We start from the raw sequence: 20910 nt of genomic DNA, 5'->3' as shown, positions 1-20910 counted from the left end.
TTAGAGTTTAGCTTGTACAATGATCCTGATGTTTGTTTCCTCATGGTCACAAAATGGGTGCTGCACCTCTAGGCATTGTGCCTGTGTTCCAGGAGGGAGAAAGGAATTGAATGCAAAGGTTTGAGAGAGGATGCCAGATGAGTCTGCCCATTGTTAGAAGATTTCTTAAAAGACCATTTCAGCAATGTCCATTTATAGCTCATTTATTTGTTAAATGAATGGCCAGAGTTTGATCACTCGGTCACCTCCGGCTTCAGATGAGTCTAAGAGGGTGAATATTTTCAGTTGGGTATGTTTTTATCGAGAGTGAAACCGTGATTCCATTAGGATGCGAGGAAGAATAGATATTGGGTAGGCAACAAGCAGAATCTGCCAGAGATGGTGATCATTTCAAAATATTTTATGTAGTTGGTAATAGGTTTGAAAAATGCTGGTTTTCCATATTAAATATGAAAAGACCATGGAGATAAAAGAAAGCAGCCAACAATACAAAAATGGCATATGTTTACCTTCCAAATAAAATATCCATATTTAACGTGGAACACAATAATAACTGGTTAATCAGTCAATCGTTATTGCATCCCTGGTATGTACTCAGCTAAAAACCATGTACTGTGACAAAAAGGAAACAGAGAGAGAAGGAGAAGGAGGGGAGGGAGGGAGGGCAAGAGGGAAGAAGGGACAGAGGCAGGGAGGGAGGGGGAAAATCATAGCAGAACTTTTGAGGTCTTAGCCTTCCCAAAGCCTTACAGGCTAGTGCATACTTCAGGTTGGCATCATTGTCCCAAGACCAATGAAAGAATGATATAAATCATCATGTGCCTAACTAAGGAATGAGTTACTAGGTGTAGACTCTATTTGAATTTCAGAGAGGATGGGCATCAGTGCGGCCCAGAAGCATTTGACAAGGCTTTGTGGAAGAAGTTGGCTTTAACACAGACTTCCACTTCTCAAAATATTAGGTCTCCTTGTTGTGAATGATAAAAGCCCAAATGAGACTGCTTAAACAAATACAGAAGTGTGTGTGTCTTCGTGTGTGTGTGTGTGTGTGTGTGTGTATACATACACACAGGTGGGCTATCTTTAGGGGAGGGATAATGTATTTACCCATATAACTAAAGCCTTTCAATCAGGTATGGCTGGATCCAGGGACTCCATCTGTCCCATCAGCTCTGGTCTATTCTCACCTTCTAGTTCTTGGGCAGCCTAACTAACTCTTAGGTAGGTCCTCTCTTTTGGTGGTTAAATGGTTGCCTTCAGACCCAGGCAAGCATCTCACTCACTAATTATAGTAGAAAAAAGGACTTGACTTTCAATAAGCCTACAAATTCCTGAGATGGAGTCTCAGTGGGCACCGAAGTTCAGATGCCCATCTGTTAGCCAGTCGTCATGTCCAGTGGAAGGAATGTGCTGGTTGGCTGTGCTCAGTTCAATATCCTCCCAAGAGACAGGGTTGTGAGGGTAGCCCTCCAAAATCTCAAGGACAGAGCAGGGAAGGGGGTGATTCTCTAAAGGGAAATGGAGATACTACTACCAGATGAAGGAGGAAAGATTACAAGTGTTGTTTATTATAATAACGACTCGAAACTGAGTCAAGCTTGCAGCTGGTCTACCATGAGATTGTGGATATGCCATAGGCAAAAAAAAAAAAAGATAAATTTTAAGCTGATATTTTAACAGGCCACGTAATAATGGGAATACATTTTATTTGTTTGTTGGTGGATTTATTTAATACTTTGCTCATTCTTCAAATGAGCAAATAATTTGGAGCCATTTATAGAAAAGGTAAAATAAAATGGTAAAATGTAAATGAAGACATATCAGAACCACGATAAACATAAATTCAAATAGAAGCTGTAATATATAGAAACCCTAAGTTCCAAAAAAATTGCTGTACTTGAACAGCTTTTACCCTGAATTTCCTGGTAGCCAAGAGAAAAATGGGGCCATAAACAGTTACACACTCCTCATTTTCCATAAAGCAGAAATATACTAGTTTTCCAGGTAGTGTAGCGGATTAAAGAACATGCGTTCGGGCTTGAATACCAGCTCTCCAATTGACCTTGGACAAATTATTTAATTTGCCTGATTCTCAGTCTCTCGTCTTTTATATAGGAATACTAGTATTCACAGGATTGGGTTGTTTTACAAATTGAGATAATTACATGTAAGGTACCAACAAATAAGAGCCCTGCGATGAGAAAAAAAAATAGGAAGTTAGGAGACAGAGTGGTCAATTACTTCCTCATCACAAACATGGAACTGGATTGTGTGATGCTGTATCTTATGGTATCTCTTGATGACCACCAAGGGCATGAACATGTCACTCTGGCAAGGCAGCTCTTGACGAGGCCAAGAAATTTTGCTCCAGTGGACAGCTTTGTGATAGCCCAACTCAGCCCAAAACTAAAAATCCAGCGTCTACAGAGAAATGGATGGATTCTGTGTTCTTCCAACAATCGTCCTATGTATCATTATGTCCTTCAGTGACTTTCTGTTCAAGGATGTAGTCCCTGGTGGGAGCCTGGAGTGGGGTTTGGGTGGGTGATGAACCCCTGGACTGCAGTGGTGTAGGTTGGTCATCCGGCCTAACCTGACACTCGGCCCAGGAGAATGGTCACCCTGTTGGCAAGGACTGGATTTTCCCCCAGTGCTCCAGAATAGCTCCAGTCTGAGAATCAGCAGTGGACGCTTAAACCCTGTGGCCCTTCCTCTCATTTCAAACTTCAGGTTTCTTTATTTTACCACATGTATCTATCTCCCCATGAACTTTGCCAACAAGGATTTTTTCATTCCTCATTCGGGTCCAACTCCTTGACAATTATGGGGAAAATCAGAAGTTTTACGTCCAGTGGAGGCTCTCTAACTATAAAGACAGTTGTTGCTCTGGAAATGGCCTTCCTTTGTCCCTCTTTCCATTACTGTTTCTCTTTATTATAGTAAAATCCTGATGGAAATATTCATGTCAGTTTTTTGAAAATATTTTTGGAAATAGTGATCTCTTTCATTTAGCAGTGTGTGATAGCCTGAATGTGATCATAGTTCCCTATAGGAAATGGGATACTTCATCTATCTTGGTGGGAATTTCTGAAAAGTCTGTTTACCCAGCACGAAGTCACTAATGAAAACAAATAAAAACCAGCCTACATACTCCTCTATATGCTGGTGGATTGGGTCTATATTAATACCACACTTTTTTAAAAAATATTTTTAAAAATTTATTTGAGAGAGAGCACGAGGGAGTGCATGACAGGGGGGATGGGCAGAGGGACAAGCAGGCTCCCCACTGTGCAGGAAGCCCGACAGGCTGGATCCTAGGATCCTGAGATCATGCCCTGAGCCAAAGGCAGACGCCCAATGGACTGAGCCACCCAGGCGCCCCTACATGCCACATTTATTCAAAATTAATCCATTTAGGAAAAAGATGTACTTGTGAAAAGCCTCCAACATGTAGGCAGTATGACACTTCTTCATCTGAGAGCAATTTAAATGTCTTATTACCATCTCCAGCTAAAAATACCTTATGAATTCCAGATTCTTTTGTGGAGTTAATCTTACAGCTCAAGTTCACCTTGTTGCTAATTCATCTCATTTCAGTGCGTGCAGGGTGATGTCGTTTTATGTAGAAGGAGAATGTATTTGATCTGTCCCCTTCTCCAGCTATCAGCAAATCTGTGCCAAGGGGTTGGAGGAGCTGTGGAGGTAAATATGGGACACAATCAGCAAGTAGATCCTTGTTATTTAGCAATGTTCTCTGTGTCTACCATTCTTACTCCCTCTTCTGTAGCTGAGGAATGGGGTTTTCAAGAATGGATTTTTGAAGAATCAAGAACAATAGGTCCTTTGAGTACTTTGCCATAGCAGACCCTATCGCTTGCTTACCCCACATCCATTTCCCCACAGTCCCTCCTCTTTAGCAGAAATCTGTTAATCTGCTTAAATTGTACCCAGTGGGAAAGGTAATCCCATCCTCAGCTCAAGGGTAACTCCTAAGTGATTTAAGCTGATAATGATAGTCTCATTTTGTTTGCTAATGGTTCATTGAGAGAGGGCTGCTGGCTCGGTAACCAATGAAAAGTGAGAGGAAATTTTCTCATGACCTTTTAGGTAATATTTTCAGATCTTAAAGGAAACATCCAATAAAGATAGCCTCTTCTGCCCCTGGACTGTGTCATTCTGCATGTAATGGCTGGAATTGCAGCAGCCATCATAAAACATGAGGAATGCTAGTCTGAGCACAATAATGACATACAACAATGGCAGAGCAGGATGGAACAAAAATATGGAATGAGTCCTAAGATCTCCATACCTAACAACTTCTATTTTGAAAGAGAATATATTTTCTTTTATTTATTTATTTGTGGGAGACTATGTTTTCCTTATTGTTTGAATTGGATTGGGTTTTCTCTTACCTGCAAACAAGAGCACCCTCACTGGTGTATGGAGATATTATATAAAGCAAACCTGGAAAGTCCTTAGCCACGTTTAAGCTAGTTGTTCTGAGAGCTGCAGGTCATCAGTCTTCCTGCCCTGTCTCTCTACGCCTGGTGGGCATGAGGCAACACTAACCCAGAGAGCTGATGAACTTAGCATGGTGTATTTTCCGTGCATTGCACACATGCAACACACACACACTCAGGAATATGAAAAATGCTAAGAAGCCAACTCTACGTAGCCAAGTCAAGCATGGAGGGCTAGAAAGTTCCTTATTAATTCCAACCAACAAGAGTCAGGTAGGTGTACTTTGGCAAAAGGAGAATGGCTGATTTGAGGCTACCCAGTTTCTGGAGATACCAAGGCCCAGCTCAAATATGTTCTCTGTGAAACTTCCCCTGAGCCTGCTAGGCCAAGTTCATCACCCCTTCTTCCTCTTCTCCTACTACTGTATTCATATTTCTAGTGAGGCACTTCCACAGGGTCTGAGACCCAGCAGGCAGGTGTTTGGTTCCCTTGTTAGATTGTGAGTTCATACGGGATAGGGTACTTGTCATAGCCTTTGTTGTATTCATTCATTTTATAGCTATTTAGTGAGCTGGGTACTGAAGATGCAGTAGTAAGGAAAAGCAGATGTGCCTCTACAATCATGGAATTTAGAGTCTAGTCAGAGACAATCAAATCGTTAAAATAATCAGTTCATTTCTTGCCACTAACCAAATGACAGGCACTCAGTAAAGACCTCAGGAATTATCTATTGAATTCAGTCGCAGAATTTTCAGTATTCCACAGGGTCTCTCATGCTCCTGAAGGCTAGCCTAAGTTGATATTGTAGAGGAAAGGCTCCCAGAAGTAAGCAGGGTCCAGACCCAGTGTGCAAGCTCTTTTTAAGCCTCTGCCTGCATTGTGCTTCCTAACGTCTCATTGACCAAAGCAAATTGTGTGGCCAGGCTCGAGGTCCACGTGGAAAAAATGTAACGTGTAACGTGGAGGTTACACTTTGCATGGATAGAGGGAGGTGGGACTAATTTGGGGCCGTTACTGTACCAATCTGCCACACTATTTTAAATTGTGGGCTATGTTATAAAAACCTTCAACTCAGCCAAGGAATTTAAACAATGATCATTTGAATCCAAGAATAAGTTTCTTGCTACAAATTCACACTCAAACTAAAATTTGATCCAGGCATTTTAAATGGAAAATAATGATGTGGTTCACACTGAACAGTGAATCTAAGCCTTTGGTTTTTAAAACCTTTACACAGTGCTTTGATGCAGGGGGTGGTAATTGACAGCCAAGAATGGCTGTTCTCCCAGCCTTTATACTATTTACAGTGAGGACAGTTTTCTCTTGTGACATTCACAATGAGAATAATTAACTCTTCTCCCCCCACCCCCAGCATCCAGAGGAGACCATTCTAAATTGACTGGTTGGCCCACGCCAGCAATACTTGCTATAAATTATGAAACTTACAATCAATAATCAACACTTCTCTATTGCATTATAACAAATTAGTTTTTAGATTGGGCTTAGAGTATAAATTCTTATTTTAAAAAATAGGACAAAAAGAACACATATAAAGAAATAAAGTAGGACGCCTGGGTGGCTCAGTCGGTTAAGCATCTGCCTTCATCCCAGGTCGTGATCCTGAGGTCCTGGGATGGAGTCTCACATTGGGCTCCTTGCTCAGCAGGGAGTCTGCTTCTCCCTCTGCCTGCCACTCCCCCTGCTTGTGTGTGCACTCTCTCTCTCTGACAAATAAATAAAATCTTTTTAAAAAAACAAATAAAACTTAACTTTAGAGCAGACTCTTAAATCTTAAAAGTCTGTATAAACTAAAATGTCTATGCATGTTTTATTTGGAGAGGAATGTGATTAAGACAAAATGTGTTCTAGATCTGAATGAAGAGTTAAAAACTGAGTATGTGGGTCTGGTGGAAAGATTATCTACCCAAAGGCATCTGCGTAATTCCATATCCTGGTCCAAAACTTAATCTAAAAGTCAATTGAATTGATTAATACTAAAAATGGAACAACTCTAGATCTAGAACCAATTTGAGGACCAAGTCCTTCTTTGTTCTTTCTGGTAAATTTGCGGCTCTCTTTCTGAGTTTTAATAAGGAACTTGTAGATCACAGAATACATAGCATATAAGAAAGTGCTGGAAATGGCTGGAGTTGGCTCAGATTTACTACAGCAATATTACTTACAGTGTCTTTGAGCTCAACAAAACATACAAGGCATATACACAGGACGAGGAGGGTTAAGTAGGAGTGCCAAACCCATATTGGGTTTCTCCATTTGATTTTGATTATAAAAGCCATAGAGAGGGTTTAAAGGGCTCTTAAAAGAGTGGGCAGAGGTTCTGAGCACACGTACAGTAGGACTTCTATATGCATGTAGAAGCAAAACTAAGTCGCACTTTGAAATATTCCTTTCAGGATGGTTTAGCCTCTAAAACTTAGGCATCCTCCACATTCTGCTCACAATTCATATATGTGGCATGTGGACATCATTCCTCTTTTCTGTCAAACATATGAGTATTCCACGGACTCAGTTTTCTATAGACCACACTGAGGTTTGAACTTTAGAAACTCTAACATCCTATAGTAATGAGATACCCAGATATGGGCTTCTTCTTGCCTGTGATTTGTATACTGACCAGACAAAGAAGCATCAAGAATGTTGCAGAATTAAAAGTGAATCTGTCTTTTCTTAATACGTTTTTTTTTTTTCATTTGTCAACTTGAAATTTGAAAGTATTCATCTTCTTGTCCATGGCATTGATAGCGTTCACCCAAGGTCATCTAAAATTTGAGTTTTTAATCAAACTAGAAATCATTTTTTTCTGAAGAATACTTCAAAGTTCCAGCCATGATGGTTTAATCATCACATCCAAAAATTGCTTCTGGCTCCTTGTGAAAATTGCTCCTTTGTATGAGGATTCTGTTATAGTATAAAGGGTATTACATTCCTGGAAATAACATAATGATGCCTATAATGGAGATAAGGACATTAGATAGACCAGAATGGAATGAATATTTAGAAGTGCAAGATGCCATTCAGATAACCCCCTGAATGTCTGTAAGTGTTGTGTTGTCCTGCCTTAACATCGTGGGACGTGAATAGGGAGGAGCCTTGAAATCATTCGATTCAATATCCCCAATTTATACTTGTGGAAACGTTGCTCCAGAGAAGTTGTTCAAGGTCACTTGCTCAAAGTTACTCAACTAGTTTGGCCAAGGGGAAAGTCAAAGTTTTGACTTTTGACTTTCAATCCAGGGAACTTTCTGTAAATCACCAAACTTTGTCTTATGTAATATGGCATAAGAGTGTTTCAAAATATGAGTGTTGAGAAAAGTTGATAGATTTACCTTATAGTTTTAGGAAACAGAAAAGCCAAAAGAGCATCCTTAATAATGACAAATATGACAGCATTGGTTCTATTACAACATTTAATAGATTTTTATCCAAACAGTATATCTAATTAATAGACACATATTTATTAATTTCCCACTATGCACATGAAATATCCAATCTATTACAGAAATAAAACAGATGGGCTTGTACTGCATTTGTAGCTATTTGTCTTTCTGTAGATAGCATCAGACATGAGACTGTTTCAAGGGGGAGCAGGGGAAAAGGAGAAAGCATAAGGTTCGTATTTGGCAAGGCTTCTGGGAGAAGATAGGTTATGAATTAATTAGAAGACACAGGGACGCCATTTGAGAGTTGTGGATAGAAAGAACTTTCTATTCAAGAGGTTTGGCAATGAGGGAACATAGAAGGTTTTTATTTTTAAGATTTATTTATTTATTTATTTATTTATTTATTTGAGAGAGAGTGGGGGGAAGGGTAGAGGGAGAGAAGATCCTCAGGCAGACTCCCTGCTGAGCAGGGAGCCCACCATGGGGCTCCATCCCAGGACGCTAAGATCATGACCTGAGCTGAAATCAAGAGTTGATGCTTAACCAACTGTGCCACCCAGGTACCCCAAGTTCTTAAGTGAGTCCTATGTGTTTCCCCCTCTAGAATGGAGGAAATTAGCCCAGGGGTCTGGAGAGTTGATGGTGCTTATCAAATGGAAATGCATTTGTCAGGGGACCTAGCGTGGCTTGATGGGCAGAAGTCAGCGACAAGGGCTACCAAGTTCTGGAAAGCACGGCTGGAAGGCTGAAGCCCTGTGTAGGCTGTGATGTTGATGGTCTTAAAATAAACGGAGAGCTGGAAGTGATTAAAACTGTGGAAAGGAAGAGAAGCATAAGAAGAACATAAAAGAAGATTTATTACATGGCCAGCCCAAACAAGAGTGGGACATGGACAGAAATGTCAAAGCTTCCAAAAGAGAACTGCGTACACCCTGAAGCTGGAATCCACGTTATCAGCACAAATTACTAGAAATTTTTTCCTCCTATTTCTTTTATGAATATATTTGACAAGGAAAAGTATTAAAATCTAGTTTTAACTTTTAAGGCATTTCCAGGTTATATCTTAATAGCAATCTAGGTTAAAGTGAATAGCAGTTTAAGAAGAGAGGATCACTTATTGGCTTCCAACCCAACCCTCCACTTTTATGGATGAGGAAGGTGTGACATTGCTGACTCCTAGCACCACAGTGTCCTAGGAAACTTTAAAATGAGGACCCACCAAATGGCTTTGAACTGCTGCTCAAAATCCTAAGGACAGTGAGGAGCAGCAGTGTCCCTGAGTGTCCCCACATTGGTATGAGTAACCATGGGAGAGAGGGGCTGTAAGATCACAAGGTGAGGTTTTGTTCCTCAAAGAAAGCCATTTCATCTTCAACATAATATTAGTACCAAGTTAGGTTGAATGCTTTGAAGATGTTTAGTATACATTTCAGTTAACCTACGCATTCAGTTAACCAGCACACCTGCTCTCTAACCATCCTGGTGAGTAGGCATTACTGTAGTGGGAGAGTATTTGTCAGGCCAATCATGACTTTTTTTTTTTTTAAAGACTTTATTTATTTATTTGAGAGAGAGAATGAGATAGAGAGAGCACAAGAGGGGGGAGGGTCAGAGGGAGAAGCAGACTCCCCGCTGAGCAGGGAGCCCAATGCGGGACTCGATCCCGGGACTCCAGGATCATGACCTGAGCCGAAGGCAATCACCCAACCGAGCCACCCAGGAACCCCTAATCATGACTTTTAACTCTGGGTTGGAGGCCATCGGCACTCCAGGGAGACCCAAGAAAGACAGGACATGCTTTCACGCAACTCCCCTCCAACATTCACGCAGGCAACCCTCTCCCTCACCTTGGCCCCTTAGTGGTAGCAGAGGCTCCTGGGAGCATTTTAGAGCCGGATTTCTGACCCTCATCCCAGACTGTTTCAGTTAGTCTTAGAGTGGGGCCCAGAAATCTGTAGTTTTAAAGTTCCACAGGTAATTCATATATACAGCCATTTGGGAATCACAGCTTATAACATACCATATTAAATGTCATTTTGCAAAGACTTAAAAAGCAGGATTGATGTTAATTCTTCCAAAAAGACCACTCCCCAGAGAGTCCTGTAATCATAGGCGGTAAAAGTCTTGGTCCAGACCAAGCTTGCTTTTTACCTAGAAAGTCTTCTTTATCCCCCTTCCCAGTGCAAACCAGGGACAAGCGATTGAAATTGTGGATGTCATCTGGTGGTAGTTACTGTTGTGCTCAGGATTTTGGAAAGACTTCTGTTTATTTGGCATGTTCCACACAAGCCTGTCAGCCCCTGGGGATTTGTGGCATTTGCAGAACTTACAAGGCAGGCAACATAAAAATATATAATTCATAGAGTGAACTATTTTGGAGCTCCCTTCACTTTTACAAATTGGCCATAAAATAGAAACCACAGACATAACATTCATATAACCATAGTTGCCAAGAATGAAGAATCATTTGGGGAGTGGGGGAGGATGACGACTTTTAGTGTGTACTTCTTTATAGGGCATCCAAAGAAAGAGTAAGTGTTCAAAATTTGTATGCACTTACAGTTGGGATATAGTTTTCTCCTGACAGTTGTCAAAAATCTGTTGAAAAAAGAACAGGGATGTTGAGGTTGACCTTAAGAGGCATTTAAATTCATTAAGCTTATCATTTGAAGGCATTTGCTTGTCTTGATAGACATTTCAAGTGTATTTAGGATTTCATGTATGTTTTACTATGACTTATTGCTTCCTGGTTTTCCCTTTCCTGGTGGAAGTGGTTCACAGTATCCAAGGCTCTGTGATTGCCTACAGTAGACTGGGGGAAAGAGTGAAGGGGAAACTGCATTTTTTTTGCTCTCCTTCACCCATTAGCTGCTTTGATGTTCTGGGATTACGTTAGCTTCTAAAACGTGTCCTCTCAAGGAGAAAGAGCCTACCTGACTCCTATCTGTTCCACCTGAACATTCCGGAGACTTGGGTGATGAATGAGTAATGGCCAGTTTTACTGGTTGTGATCATTGACTGTTGACAAAATAACATTTAATGGAGTTGGACACATTCAAGACATAAAAGAGGAAATAGTCTCTCTCACAGAAGTCACACTAAAAATTATTTTCACCATTTGATGTTATATCAGAGTATCGTCTTAGGGGTCAGGAGAGCTGTGAGCTGGGTTTTAGTTGTTATGTGCCACTTTTCGACCTTGAAAATGCCAAATGATCTCTCTGAGCCTTGGTTTGTTCACCTAAAAATAGTCATGATATCTCCCTCACAGGGTACTCGAGAGGATGAAAACACAACATAGGAGAAAACTCTAGCCAAGCCAAACACAATTGGGCTGGGAGTGAGGGTGATAGAGAGTAATAGTGCTGGGGTGGGGAGGGGATTGGAGTGGGTGGATTATTCTAAATTGTTCTAGACCTCAAACTCTGTTGTTCTGTGAGTCTGTCGTCTATGGAGAAGAGGGGGGCCCACGGGGGAGTCACTTAGGTGCAATTAATGATGCTTAAATTATTTGATAATTTAACCTCCTAGAGAAATGCACAGCTAGAAGGAAGACACCCTATTCAAATCAGTATTGGTAACAAGGATTAAAAACTTTTACATGGCACAGAGCCTAGGACAGGGTCAAGGTCAGCCTTTCATAAAAATCAGTTCCTTTTTCCCCCTCTTTTCCAGAAAGAACACTTCAAATAAAAACCGACAATGATTTTTAAAGCAGACCTTCAGCAGCTGATCTATAGCTCTACCAAAGCGGAGATGAATCAACTTGTTGCTGTTGCTAATTTTAACACCTTATCCAACATCAACACATTGATTTAGCCTGCCTAAGTTTGCCAGTTTCCAGAGAATTACATAGGTACTTTTAGAAAATGATTTAAAAGCCCCATCCTAACTTTGAGAAAGGTTTATGTTTGTGATGGTATATGTTGTGTCTTTAACAATCACCAGACTGATTCCAGCTTCATCCAAAAACACATTTTCTAGCTCGATTTTCATTCCCTGTAGCTGTGTATTGGTGTTTGAAGAAATGGTAAAAATAGTCACAGTGGGGATGTTAAGCTCTCTTTTCTTTTCAAATGTTATTGTAGATACAGTTGCGGGAATAATGCAAGGATTTTTGGTTTTATGTAAGTGTTCTTTTTTTTTTTAAAACCAAGGTCTGATTGACATATAATATTATATTAGTTTCAGGTATACAGCATAATGATTTGATATCTGTATACATTGCAAAATGATCACCGCAGTAAGTGTAGTTAAATCTGTCACCATACATAGTTAAAACATTTTTTTCTTGTCATGACAAAAGTGTTCTTCTTAAATAACAAATACTTAATACTGTTATTTGGTAGCCTCCCGCAAGACTAATGAAAGAATTGGAATGAACATTTTTTTAAGATTTTTTTGAATTTATTAATTTGAGAGAGAGAGCTAGCATGAGCAGGGGGGAGGGTTAGAGGGAGAGGGAGAAGCAGACTCCCCGCTGAGCAGGGAGCCCAACTTGGGGTTCGATCCCAGGATCCTGAGATCATGACCTGAGCTGAAGGCAGATGCTTAACTGATTGGCGCCCCATGAACATTTTTTTTTGAACTAACTAACCACCGAAAGGTAGATAGTATCTTTAGTTATGAGCAAAAGGAAATAGATGAAAAGCCTGCTATTGTGTTAATTACTCAAAAATTTCAGGAGACATTAAGTGTTTTCACTGAAGGTTTGTAACTAAGTGCCTCAGTTCTTCATTTAAATCTTCTAAGATACACCTGTACTCTTGGAATAAAGCACTTGCATATGTGGTAACTCACATCTTCTTGGTCAGCAATTCAATTGTAACAAACAACTCTCCCTTGCTGTACTATGCTGTGTTAGAAGACAAGGAAAAATGCATTCATCCCAATTCTTAAGCAGTTTATTTCTTCAAAGAAATGAAAATTTGTGTTTATATTGGCAGCTCTGTTACAATTATAGTCTATCCCCCAGCCTGGTTATTATGGAAAGTCCAACTTACAAACACTGTTTATCCTATTATATTTCAACCTCCCTGGATCATAACCTCATGAGGAAGACCATATATGATTTATCTGAATATCTGAACTTCTGCAGCTGTTGCCAGTGATGACACTTTTTGGGTACTCACTGATAAGACCAGAAGTAAAATGACCTATTATAATGATTATCTTTTTACCTGTTTTATGTCTTTTATTACCATTCGGTTAGAAAGATCAGCTGTATTTGAAGATTCTCCTGGTCTTACATTTTAGCAGAATCATTGTGTTAATTACTGTTAAACATCACATTAAATCCCTCATTGCAGCCAACCAATCGATGTTTGTTGAGGCCCTATATATATGTATATGGCATGTTCTAGGCAGTATGAGGACACACAATAGAAGATACTGACTGGTCCTAAAAAAAACCAACGTATTGCTCATTAAAAATATATATATATATATACTGGAAAATTATATCAAAATGGTACATGATATATTGCTAAGTGAGTGATACAGATATGTTTGACTCCAATGGCAAGTAGCCTTTAAGTTCCAAATTTATGAAATGCTACTTTGCATATAAAATATTTCAGAAAAATAAGTAAACCTGTAATTACAAAGGCAAAATTCATATTACATACAGTAGGCAAGTTAGGGGTATATTTATGTTTATATTGTGCTATAGCTTTGGGCCTTTTTATGGCCTTCTGTTATAGGGTATGTTCTGAATGAAGGACTCTTGATGGTCTTTTGTCAATTGTTACTCAGTTCTAAGCATTCAAGATGGAAATATTTTCTTTATTGGGGATATAAATATTTAATCAGATGCTTTTCATAATGGCTTCTTAGTCTATCAAAATCATTATAAACCGGACAATTAGAAAAGAAAAAGAAAGAAAGGGCATCCATATTGGGAAGGAAGAAGTAAAACTATCTCTGCAGATGACATGATCTTGTATATAGAAGTTCCTAAAGAATCCACACAAAAAAGCTATTAAGAGCTAATAAATGAGTTCAGCAAGACTGAAGAACACAGGATCAATATACAAAAATAAACTGTTTCTATCAGTGAACAATCAATCCAAAAATGAAATTAAGAGAACAATTCCATTTAAAATAGCATCAAAAAGAGTAAAAGGAGTGAGGCTTGTATACTGAAAACTACAAAAAATCATGAAACAAATGAAATGAGACCTAAATAAGTGGAAAGACATCCCATGTTCATGGATTAGAAAACTTAACATTATTAAGATAGCACTAGTCCCCAGATTGATCTACAGTTTCAGCACAATCCCTATCCAAATTTCAACTGCCTTTTTTTTACAGAAATTGACAGGCTGGTTCTAAAATTCATATGGGATGCAAGGGATCCAGAATAGCCAAAACAATCTTGAAAAGGAACAAAGTTTGGAGAAATTCACCCTTTTCAATTTCAAAACTTACAACAAAACACAAGTAATCAAGACTCTGTGGTACTGGCATAAGAATAAACACATAGCTCAGTAGGGTAGAATTGAGAGAAATAAACTCATACATGTATGGTTAGTGGATTTTCAACAGGGTGCCAAACAATTAAATGGAGTAAGAATAGTCTTCAATAAATGGTGCTAGGACAAATGGTTATTCACATGCAAAAGAATGAAGTTAGATCACTAGCTCACATCATACACAAAATTAACTGAAAATGAATCAGACCTAAATGTTTCCACTAAAACTATAAAACTCTTAGGAGAAAACACTCATGGGTTAGGCAATGGTTTCTTAGATGTAATACCAAAAACATAACACACTGAAGAAAAATTAGATAAATTAAACTTCATCAAAATTAAACACTTTTGTACTTCAAAGGACACAGTCAAGAAAATGAAAAGAAAATGTGTAGAATGGGAAAAAATATTTGCAGATCATATATTCACAAATCCAGAATAAATACAGCACTTTTAAAACTCAATAATAAAGAGACAAATAATCCAGTTTTAAAATGGGCAAAAGATTTGAACAGACATTTCTCCAAAAAAAATATACAAATGTCCAATAAGTACATGAAATATGCTCAACATCATTAGTCATCAGGGAAATGCAAATCAAAACAATGAGATACCACTTCACATCCATTAGGATGGCTATAAAAAAAACGGGCAATAACAAGTGTTGGCAAGGATGTGGAGAAATTGGAACTCTCATGAATTGCTGGTGGAAATATAAAATGGTGCAGCTGCATTGAAAACAGTTTGGCAGTTCTTCAAAAAATTAAACAGAATTACCATATGATCCAGCACTTCCACTCCTAGGATATATACAAGGTGTTTCAAAAACATATGTCCACACAAAAACTTATACACAAATGTTCATTGCAGCATTATTCAGAGTAGCCAAAAATTGGAAACAATCCAAATGTCCATCAACTCATGAATGTATAAACAAAATATGGTATATCCATACAATGTGATATTATTCGGCTATATAAAGTAGTGAAGTACGGATTCATACTACAATATGGATGAATCTTGAACACATTATGCTAACTGAAAGAAGCCAGACACAAAAGGTCACATATTATATGATATTATTTATAAGAGATGTCCGGAATGCTATAGGCGAAAACCATAGAGACAGAAAGTAGATAAGTGGTTTCATGGGACCAACGTAGTGAGGGAAATGAAAAGTGAGTGCTAATGGGTATCAAGTTTCTTTCAGGGGTAATGAAAATGTTCTGCAATTAGATAGAGGTGATGGTTGCACAACTTTGTGAATACATTAAAACCACTGAATTGTACACTGTAAAAGGGTGAGTTTTATTGTGAGTTTTTATTTATGTCTCAATTTTTAGTTACTATATTTTTTCTGTGACCACTCTACAAACTGAGTTCTAATAAAGCATAATATAACTTGCAAAAGCATATTGTCATCAAAGCACATATTTATATATTTTGTTCCTAAGAAGAAACAAAAGCAGCTTCATAATTAGTCTCATGGTTGACCTGAAATTTTACCAGTTTTAAGTGCAGAGAGAGAGGGATAACGAGTCCAGGATTTCTCTCAAGTTAAATTATGAAAGTAGAACATGAGTTCATTGCTTCTGTTCTCCCATTGACTTGTCATGGACCCTTCTCATTTAGACTGATTAGACATTTATTGTTCTGAAGTTGAGGGAAGAATCCCAGTTACTCTAACCCAAAGTCTCATATTTGCTCTCTCGTTCTTTCCCAGGTGCTACCTTTCCCCAGCCAGGTGGTGTACAACAGAGTAGGCAAGTGTGGGAGTCGTACTGTGGTCTTGCTTCTGAGAATCTTGTCGGAAAAGCACGGATTCAATTTGGTCACGTCAGACATTCACAACAAAACCAGGCTTACTAAAAATGAACAAGTAAGTTGTCTTTGCCCATGGTTAGATTGTACTTTTGTGTCAATTCATTTGTGTAATTAGTGGGTGTCTTACAAGACACCCCTCAAACACCTAACAAATGAATCCCGGAGTTGCAATGTCATACTGTATTTTTGCCAGAGTATGGAAGGAAATTTAAGTTAAAGGTTCTGAAGGAAGTCTTTAGACAGGGAGTTTCCCTGAAGGGATACGTTTATTAAGATGGATGAAGGACGGGGTGCATTCATCATTGTCTATTTAGCTAAAATTAACAGTGCATGATTCTTAAATAATTACACCACTGAGCTACAAATAAGGCTGATGTCCTGACAACGAAAATAAGAAAACTATTTTAATATTTCTTTTTCTGCTTTTTTTTCCACAATTGCCCTAAGTCTTTGTGGTTATAATAAAGAGAAAGTTCTCTCTGGGCCAGGAATCTGATTGGTTGATAGGAGCATGAGCTTCTTGCTACGGGTGAGCTCAGGGGGTCTTGAATTACCCCATTTCCCAGGAAGAATTCTGCCTCAGTGTGGCCGAGCCATACCAGTAAACATGCTGGCAGTGGGCTCGGGGTGCTGTCGTCTGCCAGGAAGCTATGAAGACAAATTTTACTCTGTAAGCGTCTACAAAAGCAGGGTCAACAGTCTCCATTGAGGTCCTTTGCTCATGTACAAAAGTTAGGCTCAGGGCTCTCACGGTTATTTTACAGGGTCAGGTTTGTTAGCTTGGTCTTAACAAGATGCTTTTGTCCCCTTAGATACTTAGAATGGATAGCCACCAGCATAAGTCAGAGTTCTTCAGACAACAGAACCAGTAGGATGGAGATACCTATATCAATAGATAGATGATAGATAGATAAAGTAGATAGATAAAAAGGGAGTTATTATGAGGAGTTGGCTCATGCAATAATGGAGGCCAGTAAGTCCCACAGTCTGCCATCGACCAGCTGGAGACCCAAGAAAGCCACTGGTGTAATTCAGTCAGTCCAAATATGAAGGCGTGAGAGCCAGGGCAGTCAATGATGTAAATCCCAATGCAAGGGGAGGAGAAGGTAAGATGTGATATCCCAGCTTAATCAGTGAGGCAGGAAAAAAGGGGAGAATTCCTTCTTCCTCTGCATATGTTTCTATTCAGGACTTCAAGGGATTGGACGATGCCCACCCACACTGGGTAGGATGGTCTGCTTTACTAAGTCCACTGATTCAAATGCCAATCTCATCTGGAAACACACTCACAGACATACCCAGAAATATTATTTAATCTAGGTACCGCTTGATACTCAAGCTGACACATAAAATTAACCACCACACCACCCAATGAGTATAGAAATTTGGGGAATAAACAAGGCACGAGGTTTACTATCAGATTGAAACCATAGTTAGGGAAATTTTTACCCATGTCCACTTCTTTCTGACATAATCCTCACCTTTGAGGCATTCAAAACCTCCCAAACAGAAGGAATCTCATTATCAATTTACGATAGCCTGTCTTTCTCTTTTATCTTGGGGGATAGTAAGACGCTTTTAAGACAGTAACATAACTAGTCATACTCACTGTAAAGCCAGAATGTTCCGTGTCTTCCAGGGTAGAGATCAAAAAGCCCCTTCCTTTGACAACTTCCATTAAGGGCTCTCTGAGTATCAAGTTTGAATAGTCATTTCCAATCAACAAAAAATATTTTGAAATCAGCCCTTATAGGTTGTGTAGTAGGCTCTCAATAGAAAAATTACACTTGTTGGGGCTCTTGGGTGGCTCAGTTGGTTAAGCAACTGCCTTCGGCTTGGGTCATGATCCCAGGGTCCTGGGATCGAGCCCCACATCGGGCTCCCTGCTCCACGGGAAGCCTGCTTCTCCCTTTCCCACTCCCCCTGCTTGTGTTCCCTCTCTTGCTGTCTCTCTTTCTGGCAATTAAATAAATAAAGAAAATCTTAAAAAAAAAAAAAAAAAAGAAAGAAAAATTACACTTGGTGACATTTAAGGACATCACATTTTATGAATAACTTGAATAGGACTAGGTTCTCTTTCATTTCCTTAGCTGACCGAAAAGCTCATTCTGTCAGGCTGGTTATGCCCTTGTCACTGCCTGAAAGAAAGTGACTATAAATAATTAGCCTATGTTATTGCAATTTTATTACAATTATTAAATTTGGTTTTCCTTGGAGTCTAGGTCTTTGGGTCTGTGTATCAGATTATATTTAAATATTCCTATACATGGAAACTATGCCCACTTCTCAGATGTCTCATAAGACACTGCAGCTTGATTTTAGTGCCCACTGCTGAAAGGGTACAAACAACCCAGAGAGAACAGGATGAAGGTAACCACAGTATGAGACACTGCGATGTTCAGGAATGCCCTAGAAGAGAAAGGACAAAATATGGTGTTTAAACTGGGGCTTTGCACCTACTTTGTTTCCTATGAGAAGCAAACGTCAGAAAGTGAAAAAGAGTTGTAACTGTCAAGAGAAGCATGTTAGATTTAAAAATAACAATAATTTACTAATGGTATATACATTGTTAAATCCAGAAAGGGTTAAAGACAAAGTCTTCCTCCTCTTCTAAAAGAGAGGTTAGCTCTCATCTGTTTGGAATGATTGGCTTGTCTGGAAGCCAGGGAACAGACTAGACAATCTTTTAAGGTTCTTTCCAGCCCTGTGATTCTGTGATATATTTATACAACTTCTAGGATAATCTGTGTATGGTGTAGTTGAAACACTTCTGATTCCTGTGGTCAGTGTGACCTAGAATATATTGCATTACTTCATGATTCCAGATTCCTATTAAATTACAAGGCAAGTCTTAAAAACTGCAGGGAATGATAAGGTAGGAAAAAACAAACAATTTGGCTGTGATAACAAACGTAGCAAGTGACAGCCGCTTCTCTGTGGCTAGCTGATTGGTGCAACATGCAGAGAGAGCCAAGAAGTGACAAGAACCCAAGTTTCAAGAAGCTCGAGAATGCTTGAAGGAACTCTTTCCCGTGTTATGTGCATCCCTTATGCTCAAGTTACAGAATGCATAAAACAACAGAGAAAAAAATATTACTTTAACCTAATATATTCAAGAAATAATTTGCAGTAAGAAAAGCTCCTCTGCTTGGTAATTTATTAAAGGAAAAAGGAAGATGTGATTTCGGAGGTGAGTTAACATTTTACAGTCAGTGGTTCTCAACCTTTAAGCTGGGGAGCTCTGACAACATGTTCCCATGGAAACACTGTTCCCCAGAGCTAATAACAATCTCACTTCAGGTGCAGCATGAGTTAAACAGGCCTTGTGGGCTGGCCCGGTCTCTCTCCACCATGTAGAACATTTCTTTTATGAGAAAATGTGCTCCAAGTTCCCAACTACTGACTTAGTTAACAAATGAACTTTGGAATAATATCCACTCATAAGACTGGAATTATCTATACCATTCCATTCATACACAAAGGCATTTCTCTGGGCCAGAGTCAAATTTGTGCATACATTTTTCCCTGGAGGATAGCGGTCATCACACACACACACACACACACACACACACGTGCACGCAGAGTACTAAGTTTAACTAAGTCTATTTAATGGAATAAGACACTGAAGGGATTATTATAAAGGAAAGGGAGCACAAAAACACCAAATGTTACAATGCCAATAAAAATCCCATTACATCTGCCCTTAAAGAAACAGAAAGACCATTGAAGTTTATATTTTTAAAACTCTACCTCAACAGAAGAGCGTGGACACCTGCTGCTGGCCAAATGCTGGACCTTTTCGGGGCACAGGATGCAAGCCCATGATGACATTATCTCATTTATACTCTGAAACCAGATTTCAGTTTCTTGGGCTGGTTTAGATGATCTCTTAGAAAATCAGAAAATGGAGATTATATGCAATTTGAAAGATAGGGAACTATTTTCCAGAAGACATGAGTGTGATCGTCAAAAGACTCGTAACCATCTTTGTTAATGGTCTGATGCTCTTTCAGATCATTGTTCTGAGTACAGTGAAAGTCAAAGTGCACCACAGTAACATCATGGATATAAAGGATTCAAAATTATTTCACTCTTGTGGGAAAGGGGCAGAAATTGTTAGCATAGGCGTCAAAGAGATCAAGAAAGCAAATAATTTTACTATTTTTATTTATGTCAGAGCTACTGAGAATTGCAAATTGGAAACGACACCTACCACATGCTAATTATTTTACTTCATTACTTCATTTCATTCTTTTGGACTGAAAATCAAACCAGTGAGTGGGTATAATTCTTTATTTTGTGGATGGGAAAATTAAGACAACCAGATTAAGTCACTTTCCAAATGAAATCTAATAGAATGTCTGTGCTGCTTGGACTTGAACCTAGGTCTTCTTGAATCCAAAGCCATTCTTCTGGCTGCAGAGCAGAATCTCCACCAGAGCCTTTTGAAACATATAGTTGCAATGGCCCTTCTCCTAGAGATTCTGGGGTGGAGTCCAGAAAACTTCATATTTTTTTTTAATGAAATGTCATAGAGGGTTAGGAATCCTGTCAAAACTATCATATCAGGGCGCCTGGGTGGCTCAGTTGGTTAAGCGACTGCCTTCGGCTCAGGTCATGATCCTGGAGTCCCAGGATCGAGTCCCGCATCGGGCTCCCCGCTCAGCGGGGAGTCTGCTTCTCCCTCTGGCCCTCCCCCTCTCATGTGCTCTCTCTCTCTCTCTCTCTCTCTCAAATAAATAAATAAAATC

The 20910-nt window shown here is 39.2% G+C and overlaps 1 protein-coding gene across 3 annotated transcripts in view; it reads left to right on the top strand.

Moving 5' to 3' along the window:
- The window catches only part of UST (uronyl 2-sulfotransferase), a 326823-nt gene that overhangs the window by 154000 nt on the left and 151913 nt on the right, over positions 1-20910 (top strand). For all 3 annotated transcript variants that reach the window (XM_032407698.1, XM_032407696.1, XM_032407697.1), the window contains exon 3: positions 16059-16214. In XM_032407698.1, the coding sequence (XP_032263589.1) occupies positions 16059-16214 (156 nt within the window). The remainder of the gene's footprint in view (positions 1-16058; positions 16215-20910) is intronic.

Source organism: Phoca vitulina, unplaced genomic scaffold (assembly GCF_004348235.1).
Source record: "Phoca vitulina isolate PV1807 unplaced genomic scaffold, GSC_HSeal_1.0 scaffold9, whole genome shotgun sequence".
Lineage (NCBI taxonomy): Eukaryota > Metazoa > Chordata > Mammalia > Carnivora > Phocidae > Phoca > Phoca vitulina.
Note: the sequence above shows the minus strand (reverse complement) of the source record. Positions and strands in the feature narration are given on the sequence as shown.